Genomic DNA, 11,646 nt, shown 5'->3' with positions numbered 1-11,646 from the left:
AACCCCCCCCAATCAAGCCTCTGCCACCCCCGCAAATCCCTCACTTACCCCGGGAGGCGGCGGCAGGGCCTCTTCTGGCCTCCCAGAGCCACAGCGCTCCGGCGCTGGCCATGGGAGGTGGTGGGGGGCCCTCTTCTGGCCTCCCACAGGCTGCAGCGCTCCGGCGCCTGGCCCTGGGAGGCGGCGGGGGGCCTCTTCTGCCCTCCCACAGGCCGCAGCGCTCCAACGCTGGCCCGGGGAGGCGGCCGGGGGGCCCCTCTTCTGCCCTCCCACGGGCCACAGCGCTCCAGCGCTGGCCCGGGGAAGCGGCAGGGGGCCACAGCGCGGGGAGCTGGGGGCGGAGCTTGCTGCCACCGCCATTTGTTCTGGTGCCTGGGCTCCCGGAGCGGTGCTTTGGCGGCTCCGGCCCCAAAAGACCCCTGATTTATTATACTATAAATTTCAAGATCCACCAAAGCAATACCAAAGGCTGGGAAAAGCAGAAGCAAGGATAAAATGCAACCAAGGCAAAGGACAGAGCACTACCCATGAGCAAATGTCTGGGAAAATAAAAATACTGATACACAGAAATGTCAAGTGACAGCCAACTTAGGCCAAAGACGTCATCCTGAACTGTGCCTAGTAGAATATGTTGGAAACCAATGTCACGTGTTTGAGGCCCTGGCTACATCACACTAAAGCAGCAGCTAGTACGAACATGACCGCTTAATAGCCTTTAAAAGCAGCCACATTAAAAATATGACCTAAGTAGAGTTTTGAAATTCCAAGGGGTGGATCCCATCAGCTACAGTGGTGAACACAAGACCAAAACAGAGATCAAACTCTGCCAATGACTTGGGAATCCATCCCTTCCAGTTTATGGTATGCCAGCCATTATCTCAGTACTGCCTGTATTGAATTTCAGTAGGTCCACCACGGTCAACTGATGGGTGAACAGAACGCAGGACTACGGTCAGAATTTACAGATATACTCATACCACATAATCCCTGCATAAAACTTCATAAACAGAGTAGTGGGCAAGCAAGGAAGCTAAGCAGTCCAGCAGCAGTTAATTTGCTCCATATTGTGGAAACAAATATGCTCAGACTGAAGAGCCAGGAAAGATTATGTACACCCTTCCTGTTAGCAGCATACTTCAAGTCAATGGCATCCAAGACTATATGGATAATAGGCATAAGCATCAGTACCACTCTCTTCTGGCATACTGCAATGATAGATCCCATAAACAGCAAGTGTCCTTGGTTTGAGACTCTAGGTATAGATCTACATCCTCCCTGAAAGGTTCACTTGACCTGGATGGTAAAGCCAGGCATAAGGCATGTACATGAGGAGGGGGGATTCTGCTGAAGACAGCATGGTCCAGAGTTCTACTGACTGAATCAGATGCTGTCAGGATATTGTTACATTGCCTGCTTCACATACAACTGTTTTGTATGCCTGATGGTAAGAACATAAAAAAGGCCCTGCTGGATCAGACCAGTGGTCCATCTAGTAAAGCATCCTGTCTCACACAGTGACCAATCAGTTCCTCTGGATAGCCAATAACAGGGCATAGAGGCTGAGGCCTTCCCCTGATGTTGCCTCCTGGCTCTGGGATTCAGAGGATTAGTGCCTCTGAATGTGGAGGTTCCCCTCAGTCACTGTGGCTAGTAGCTATAGATAGACTTAGCTTCCATGAATCTATCTAATCCCACTTTATTTCTCTGGCCATCACCACATCCTCTGGCAGCAAATTCCACACGTTAACTACTCTCTGTGTAAAGCACTATATAAAAACAAACAGAAACAAAAGCAGAATTTCCTTCTGTCTGTCCTGACAAAATGCAAGGATGAACCTCTACCATAAGGCAAGCAGCTTTCTTCCAGAAGGTGGGTAAGAACTGTGATTCTCCCTCAATCATGAATTGTTTGTGAAGTCTAAAAGATGCAAGATGGAAAGCTTGGGTTATTTCAGGGGGCACTTAGTTATCTACTTTGCTCCCTTGCTACAAAATCCTTCCCTGCACTTAGCTGCATCAAGAGATAGAAAATATCCAGAAATTCTGAAGTTGTTAAAAAAGTGTCATTCCCCCCCATGAACAAAAATTTTGGGGGAAATAAAATATGCAACGTTTATCAAATCTAAAGTTATTTTCACTGCATTAACATAATTTATAATTTAACATATAAAGCTAAACGATCAGGTATATTAATTAAATTTTAAAGTCTATGTGACTAAGAGAGCAATCCTAAGGTCTACTCTGAATTCTATTATGGTCTATTCAACAGGGCTTACTCCCATGAAAGTGTCCTTAGCACTGCGCTGCCATTTTTCTATAAGCAAAACTGCAAAAAAGGTTAATCTAGGAAAGACTGCAAACTGCTACTTCTTTAGCTACCTTTGCACAAGTATCTAGTTTTGTCTTCTGAGAAGCAGAGGAAATGGAAAGCAATTTTGATAGTAAAGACAAGAAAGTACAATTTAGACAGATATGGTCTCTATCACAACAGAAGCTACAGCGTTAATATATCCAATTAAAGGTTATAACATTGAAAAATTCAGTGATTTCAAAAATGTATTACATACATTCATTGTGGATAAAATTAGTAACATTCAAACACTAAATAAATCATCTATATATCTACAATATATGCAGGAATTAATCTACAATGCAGTAAATTGTGCAGTCCTATCCCCCATGCTGTTCAACATGCCTTTGGACAATTCACTCATACTTTGAGAATCCTATCCCCCATGCTGTTCAACATCTAGCTAAAGGCCTTTGGACAATTCACTCATACTTTGAGAATTGCCCGTTATCTATACAGTGACAACACTCCGCTCTATATCTCCTTAGCCAAATATCCTGCTGATGCAGCAGAGGTTCTAAATCACTGCCTGTCTGCTGTGGTTAAACGGCTAAGAGTGAACAAATTAAAACTAAATCCTGAAAAGACAGAGGTAATGCTGGCTGGGAAGGTAGAGATCTTGAAGGACATTGTGCTCCCCACTTTTGATGGTGTTCAGTTAACCACTGCGGTTAAGGGCCTAGGATTCATACTGGATCCATCACTGCTGATGGAGAAGCATGTTGATGCAGCTGCAAGGAATGCTTTCTTACAACTCAGTCTAGCCCACAAGATGGCACCTAACCTGAACATGGTGATCAGGCTACCTGGATCCATACCACAGTACCACTGAAACTAGACTACTGCAATACAGTCTACATAGGTCTCCCCTTCAAGTCAACTCTGATACTCCAGTTAGTGCGTAACACCACAGCTCAGTTATCAGGAATTAGGTGGAGCATGCATATCCCTCTCACTCTGCAGTCCACCCACTGGCTGCCCATCAGGTTATTAGGCTCAACTTAAGGTATCAGCTACCACATACAAGCCATACTTGTTCCTCATATCGCAGGACTGCCTCTCCCCCTATGCCCCAGCACGACAGCTTCGCTCATCTGCAGGCGTCACTTTGCAAATGGGCAAAATTAATAACTGCCCACTCATGTGCATTCTCCACTGCGGACCCCCACCTTACGGAATGGCCTGCCTGACTGTCAGGAAGACTCCCACTCACCTGGCATTTCATAATCGATGCAAAACATAGTTATTCAGGATCACTTTTTTGAACATGTAATAGGGGTATACTGTAACAAAATGGTTCAGAAAGATGCTTTGGTAAAGAGACAGGGACTGTGGACTATACTACTGTGTACAGTAATTGTACAGTATTGTGTGTTGCTGTAGTATGCTCCTACTATGTCATTTCTGCATCATTTAACATGTCATGTCAAAGCTTATGCTTCATTTTCAGCTCTGTCTCAGACTTCTGATATCCAAACCCTAATGCACTGTTTATTGATGTCTTATCCTACTGACTGTATTGACCTGCATTGTCTAATCTGCCTTCGGTCTCAGTGAGAAAGACAAGACTATTAATAATGTAAATAAATTAGGGCACGTACTCTATCCTCGAAGGTTCTCTTGCTGAATACCGTAAAATATTTGCAGATATTTGGACAAACACTGCATATGAAAGTTGTTTCAAGTGTAGGAACCCTTAACTTGTAGAAAGAAGCCAGGATTGTGCTGCTCAAATTATAAGGGGTGTGAAAGATTATACAAGTCTTTAGATAAGAGGTATGTACACAATTATCTACCCATGTCCAATCTCCCCTTTTTAAGCAAGGTAGTTCAGTAGGTTGTGGTAAGAGCAGCTGCAGGCATTTTTTGGATGAAACATTTGCTTCTGACCCATTTCAGTTTGGCTTCAGGCCAGGATTTGGGACTGAAACAGCACTTATGGCCTTGGCTGATGATATTCACTTACAGCTGGATAAAGGCTGCTGATATTGTTATATCTGTCAGTGGCTTTTTGACCATGAAAACTTACTGGAATGGCTGCAATCAAAGTTAGGGATTTTGCTTGTTTCTTCCTGGAAGAAAAGGCAGAGTCATCCAGCTGGGGTTTGACAAGTGGCGTACCTCAAGGGCTTATTTTATCCCCCATGCTCTTTAATCTCTATGTAAGACTCTTGATAGTGATCTCAAGAGCTTTGTATAGGGTTGTCAACAGTATGCTGATGATACCCAGCTTCATAGCTCAGTCTCTAAGCCTCCAGAGCCACATGTAAAAGTCTTGGGCCAATGTCTTGAAGCTGTGGTTGAGTGCCTGAGGATAAAAAAACTGAAACTCAACCCAGACAAGATGGAGGTGATGCTGGTCGGGAAGGCAAAATATTTGGTGAGTGTTGTTTCACCAGCCTTAGAGGGGTTAAGCTTTCTACAGTAGATCAAGGTTGTTGCTCTTGCTAGAAATACATTCTGTCAATGACATCTAGCTAGTAAACTGGCCTATTACCTAGATCACACCAACTTGGCTATACTGATCCATGCAGCCGTAACATCCAGATTAAACTACTGTAATGCACATTATGTTAAAGCTGTTTTGGAAGTTCCAACCAGTGCAGAATGAGACAACAAGGCTCCTCTCTGGGATCAGCCACTCAGAACACATAACTCCAGTGCTGCATCAACTGCGCTGGCTATCGGTTTGGTTCTGGGTCCAGTTGAAAGTGCTAGTTATTACTTTCAGAGCCCTTCACAGCCTAGGACACTCATACATACCAAACCACATCTCTCAATGTACTCCCCTGTGCCATTTATGATACTCAAACAGCCTCTTCCTTAAGCTGCCCTCCCTTATGACTGTCTGCACAGCCACAGGAAGATCACAGACTTTTTCCATAGTAGGCCCAGTCCGTTGGAATACCCTGCCACAGCGCGTGAGGATGGCACTTTTCCTTACTACATTTTGGAAGGAATGTAAGACAGACCTCTTCCAGACAGCATTTGGTGGGAAGTGAACTTTTCCACCTGATCTGGCTGAGAGTTTGGTGATCCTGTGTGGGTCTATTAAATCTAAATGCCATTAAATTGCTAAATTATGGCCCCAGTCACACGGAGCATTAGGCACACTAGAGAGACGGAAGATAGGCGGATTATCTGGGCGTGATCTCACCACCACATCTGGGAAGCGTAGAGCTCCCGTGGCTCACCCGAGGCTTCACTCCGAAGATGCGCTGTAAAAAACTAGTACCTCCGAGGTACTAGTTTCCGAAAACCGCGGGGCAAGGGCGGGCGTCAGATCATGTTTTCGGTGTTAGCTCGTGGCATCCGGGCCCATGTCACGTCGCAAAAAGGGTTTTTTTGGTCAAGTCTCCACAAGTGCGCACAAGCACCCAACGGCGCATGCGAACACTTGGGTTAAAAAAAACAACACAACCCCCGCAGCGCCGCTTCTTTGCCACACCGCAGGAGTGAGGTATGATCGGCACCTCCCCCCAACCACGGGACGTCGGCGGGACGTCAGGCGGGTTTGATCCGGCTGCTACACAGTAGTTCGCTCCAGGGCAAACAACCACGCCTCCCTCCCGCGATATCCGGCCCGTGTGACTGGGGCCACTGTATTTTAATCTGTTTTAATTTTGTCTGATTTATGACCCTGCAACCTGGTTGTTGCACTGCTTGTCAACGTGAGCCGAAGGAGGTAAGGCAGGATACAATTGTTTTAAATAAATATAAGTTGTATGTTTTGTGTAAAATAATTTAAAACAAGGGGAAAAAATTCTGTTCCACGTGCAATGCAAGCATTGGCTGTTTGGGGAACGTGCATGGGGTTGTTTGAAGACAGATGTATTACATATCAAAGAATAGAGAAAGAATTTTCATACAAGAAAATGAAGATTAAGTAATGCAAGTAAATACTCACCTGTTCTATAAAATGGTTCTGTTTATAAAATTCCCAGTCTTCTTTCAGCAAATGTTGTTTTGTTTTCATTGCTGCCTAGAACAAAATTAAATCAAATTAACTGGATAAATGCTGCCTAATTTCTACTACATCTGTTTCAGAGTACACGCTGCTGAAATATAAAAGTAAACCAGCTCAATGCAGTAATTACCTGCTACATGACTATAACTGTGACTGGAAGCAAAGAAATGTTGAGCCCACTGAATGACACATTACTTAAGCTGATCTCGATCTTCACTGTAGTGAAGCCAATTATCATAAGGCTGATGGAAGAAGGAAGAAATTTCATGACATGCCTCTCCCCACTACAGCTTCCTGACATGAATACCAATAACTCCATGCGGAGATCCCAAGACATTAGGAGTAAACTTCCCAGGGTCAGAAATGGCTGCTGAGGGGAAGGGGGCACCAAGACTTCCACGTATTGACTGTGGGATCCAGCCCATGAAGTCTCACAGAAAAAAGTTAAATGGATTATGCCATTCCGAGCATTTTCCCTCAACATCTTTACAAGTTGAAATTGTTTAACTCAAGAACTTGCAAACTGTAACAGCTCTTGCTGTTTGATTGTTCTTGAAATAGGATCAGAGTCTACTGTGAAGATGTGTTTTTATCTTTAAAGCTGTATTACATTCTGCTTCTTATGTCTAATTTTGTACTTACAATAGTGGGAAAGCTATCAAATTCATGTTGCAAACAAACAGAAAGTGAAATGAAGACTTAAGTGAGTGGAAAGATTCACTAAGGAATTTGTTCCCCTCCCTCATAAACCATTTTTTTTCTAAACAGCATATGCACAACCAAAACCTGGCATCCAAATAGGCTATATATCTGTCCAAAACATTTATTTAGGCAGAGAGAGAGAGAGAGAGAGAGAGAGAGAATTTTTCCTGCCTGCAACAGTTCTTTGCACCTCATGGACGTCTTGAGACCACTGTTTTAAACTTTAATTAGTCTAACGTAGCCTTGTTACTTCATTGAACAAACTTTGGCTAATAAATGGACACAAGCCTGTTCATTTTCAAAGACGCCCTACTAAATCAGGTACATGGGTAAAAAGCCCTTTTCAAGTTAACACCTAATTTGTGGAAGATCTTTGAGATACTAGCATGGCACAAATGTTATCTTCGGCAACAAATCAAAATACAGGTTAGTGTCCCTTTGCTGGTTTCCTGACTGTCTGTATTTTATTACTGGCTTATTTTATTTTGGAGACATTTCTTATGTGAGCAGATAAGGTCTGGACTGTATGTCCATTTATTTGAAGTATGCAAGCTGCCTTAAATGCTTATTAAATGGAAAAGTAGGACATAAAGGCTACGACAGTATATTAGTACTGTCACAATACTCCTGTAAGGAAAAATGGACAACTTAAACATTTATCCTTTGTTGCTGGTCACTGAAATCTTTAATGATGCATAATCTGCTTTGTTACTTGTGCATGAAGAACCAATAATACACGTCCTCCAAACAGCAAATTTCTTTTACATTTGCTAGTATTATTTACCATTTGAACAACTAACTATCTGGCCCAGTGAGGTCACCTTACAACCATTTAATTGACAAAGAAGCAGTCAAGATGAGGAATCCTAACTGCAGCACAAATGCAACATCGCAACATGTGATTGGTGCGATCAAGAAATCCTGCTTCATAGTACACAGTAGTCCTAGGCTGATAATACTGTATCAGCAATCCTTACTGATATAGGCTGATAATACTGTATCAGCAATCCTTACTATAAGGAAGGCTGAGTGCCGAAGAATAGATTCTTTTTAATTATGGTGCTGGAGAAGACTCCTGAGAGTCCCCTGGACTGCAAGAAGATCAAATCAGTCAATCCTAAAAGAAATCAACCCTGACTGTTCCCTGGAAGGCCAGATACTGAAGCTGAAGCTCAAATACTTTGGCCACCAAATGAGAAGGGAGCCCTCACTGGAGAAGACCCTGATGCTGGGAAAGACTGAAGGTCAACAAAGGGGACTGAAGGGGACAGCAAAGGATGAGATGGTTAGACAGTGTTATTGAGGCAATGAACATTAAATTAAGCAAACTCCGGAGGATAACGGAAGACAGGAGGGGCCTGGCATGATGTGGTCCATGGGGTTGCGAAGAGTCACACTCGACTGTCCGACTGAACAACAATCCTTACTGCTACCAGTCTGTGCACTCCCTCCATGCTGTTTAGCTCTCCAGTTACGATCCTGTTCTCAAGCCCTGCACTGAGGCAGAGGTGAGGCAGGCAGTGACAAGAGATAGAGCTTTTTCGGTGGTGGGGCCTTGTACCTAACTACCCTACCTTCAGGCACCAGGCCAAAGCATTTCTTTTTACCCAGGCTTTTACCTGTGGGGTCCATTTTAGGCTGCTCAGTGTTTGTTTTTACATCCAGGCTTGTTTGGTTTCATTATTTTGGCTGTGAACCATCTCAAGTAGGTCTCTGAAGAGACAGCGTGTAAATTACCACTTTCTTACGCACAAGAAAATTCATAAACAATCCAGTGATGTTTGAATTTTGAAATAACGTATTTAAATAATTGAAAGCAAAGTGTGAGCACACTGTAAATAATTCTAAACTTATTCTGGTAAAAATAAGCACGCAAATAAAAAAATGGAACATTCCGTGTCATTTAATTTACGTTGTGTCATTTAATTTACGTTTCCTACATAAAAGTAACTTGTGAAGTAGCTTAACATGCTTGCTGCATAAGAAAACATGGTAGGTCATGCCTGTTAAAGGATGAGAATAGTTTAGTAGCTAAAAACAAATGACAAGTCATGCAGAGAAGTTTGTGACGGTGGGGGTGTGCTACGGGCAACAGTCCTCTTCTGCAACTTTATAGCAGGGGTAGGGGGGAGCAGAAAAAATATGTCACTTCTGGCATCCTACTTGCCCTTTTGTTTTCAGATAAGAACCCCCAAAAGCCAGGATACAATTTTCCTTGTCTGGAGGCTGGTACACTCATCAAACTGATACAGTGAAAATGTTTTTAATTTGCTTTATTGTGTTCCATATCTGAAATAAACCACTAGGGAACTCTCAGCAATACCTAACGAGGTAGTCAAAAGCAAGCATGAACTCACTGGCACTGCTAATCCTACTGAGGCCAGCCAGCTTGCTGTTGTATATCCAAGCTTCCAGGTTTTCAAGTACTGTAGCTTTTCTGGCAAATTATAATATTCCCTATTGCTTTATTAATGTTAGAAGTACAACATCCACCATCCAAATGGTGCATATTTCATATTGTCTTTGAGAAAGCATCGTATGGCTACAAAGGTAGTCTTTTTTTTTTTAACAAGGGTCACATAACCTTTATGTATAAGGAACACAAGTAGCTGATTTGTTTCTTGTTGACACAATATATCAAGACCTCAATTCTTCAATGACAGTGGAGGACCTCAACAGGGTAAGCACAGAATATAAGACACCAAGTTGGTGCTCCGTTTTGACATCATCTCAGGTACCGATGACAACCCCACTGCAATGAAGCCTCTCTTGGTGGTTTGTCTCAGATCTGCAAGGCGCAAAGCCAAATTCTGAGCCATTAAAGGCCAGCTGTACGCTGGGTTCTTGCAGGTACACTCAGTCTCTGCTCCAGCCTCAGCCCCTCCCTCTACTGAACATCTGGACAGGCACCTGTGTGGTATAAGTGGAATACATTCTAAAAATTACATTAGGATCAGATTTTATTTTAAGTATACAGACACATTGTTTTATCTGCTTACTGGACCCTAGACAAGAAAAATGTTTCTGAAAAAAGCACAATTTCGTGTAGGCTTCCAGATGAGACATCTCGGTTTTTTTGTTCCTCTTCCATCCCACTATTAAGCTGTAGCATTTTAAAATGTATAACAAGCCCTAACAACCTAGGAGCGAAAGGGTACAGTTGGGTGGTTGTCAGTTACGCACAACTGGCATGGTCATCTAGAAAGTTGCATGGCACCTACCACTACCAAGCTGCAAAGGGGCAGAAAAGCACTAATATTTTTTTTTAAAAAAATCATAAACATAATTTGCATTCACTGTTGCACTTGTCAAGAAGATAAAATGCCCATATAATATACTTACCTGTTCATCAACATAATCGTCTATTCTTTTTTGACATTCAAGCCATGCTTCAGCAACTTGCCCCATTTCCTGTCCCGACTGGCAATACTGTAGTAGCAAGATACTCTATCTCCACACAAATTAGGGGTTACTCCTAGCCAATTAAGAAAGCTGTTGTAAGAGACTATTCACCTAGAACATATGAAAATATTCTGCAGTATCCAAAAGGTTATCAAGTAAGCAGCTTCAAACCACAAACTCTAATTGGACTGTACTTATAAAGATAGGCCCTGTCTTGCAAAGTTGGAGCAGCTTAAATATTATTTATTTAATTAATTCATACCCTACATCTTCTCCCCACAGGGGACTCAGCTTACTAAATGTAAAAAATACAAAAAATACAAATAAATTATTGCACTAAGTAGAACAATAAAAACCAATTAAAACATCAACTTAAGAGAGCCAGTTTGGTGTAGTGGTTAAGTGCGCGGACTCTAAACTGGGAGAACCGGGTTTGATTCCCCACTCCTCCACTTGCACCTGGCTGGATGACCTTGTGCAAGCTGTGGTTCTGATAAAAGCTGTTCTTGAAAAAGAGCAGTTTCTGTCAGAGCTCTCTCAGCCCCACCTACCTCACAGGGTGCCTGTTGTGGGGAGGGAAAGGGAAAGGAGTTTGTAAGCTGCTCTGAGACTCCTTTGGGTAGTGAAGGGCGGGGTATAAATCCAATCTCTTCTTCCTCTAAGTACTCAGAGGAATTAAATCAACTGGCCAGCTCCCCAATTCATAACATTAACCAAAGGCTGCACAAAACAAAGCAGTCCTCCATGCCCGATGGAATGCTGGAAGATACCACAGGAGATAAGAGTTGCCAGGTCCCCTCATCACTCCACTCCACCCCACCCCCAAGCCACGGCCACCCCTCTCCCTCCCCTCCTGTAGAGATTTAAAGGGCTTCAGCTGATCAACAGGGAGCATATGGCCTGCTGATCCGCAGGAGGGCCCTTTAAATATTTCAACAGGGAGGGAGAGGGGCTGTCACTGGCTGCAGCTCTGCTTACAAAAAGACCCTTTAAAGGCTCTTTTTGCAAGTGTGGTGAGGGCCACGGCATGCGGGGTTGATTTCCCAGTGGTGATTTGCCACTTGAGATTCAGGCCCATGTGCCGCCACCCTGCTCACTGTGGGGCTCACAGCAAAATATCGGTATTTTCCGATATTCCCGAATCCCAATACAGGTATGATATTCGGATTCAGGAAATATTCAGGAAACTCGAATCCCCCCCCCCCCATCCTCTTTCCTTTTGTTA

The 11,646-nt window shown here is 43.3% G+C and overlaps 1 protein-coding gene across 1 annotated transcript in view; it reads right to left on the bottom strand.

Moving 5' to 3' along the window:
• LOC107116881 (protein FAM193A-like) overlaps positions 1 to 11,646 on the bottom strand; it is a gene marked incomplete at its 3' end in the record, with an annotated part of 64,914 nt that overhangs the window by 49,129 nt on the left and 4,139 nt on the right. Inside the window, exons 3-4 of the mRNA XM_015418902.1 lie at positions 10,362 to 10,466; positions 6,258 to 6,332 (exon numbers count right to left, since the gene is read on the bottom strand). Of these exons, the coding sequence (XP_015274388.1) occupies positions 6,258 to 6,332; positions 10,362 to 10,466 (180 nt within the window). The remainder of the gene's footprint in view (positions 1 to 6,257; positions 6,333 to 10,361; positions 10,467 to 11,646) is intronic.

This window comes from Gekko japonicus, unplaced genomic scaffold (assembly GCF_001447785.1).
Source record: "Gekko japonicus isolate JY-2015 unplaced genomic scaffold, Gekko_japonicus_V1.1 scaffold2139, whole genome shotgun sequence".
Taxonomy (NCBI): Eukaryota; Metazoa; Chordata; class Lepidosauria; order Squamata; family Gekkonidae; genus Gekko; species Gekko japonicus.
The sequence above is the reverse complement of the archived record's forward strand: the minus strand, read 5'-3'. Positions and strand labels throughout refer to the sequence as shown.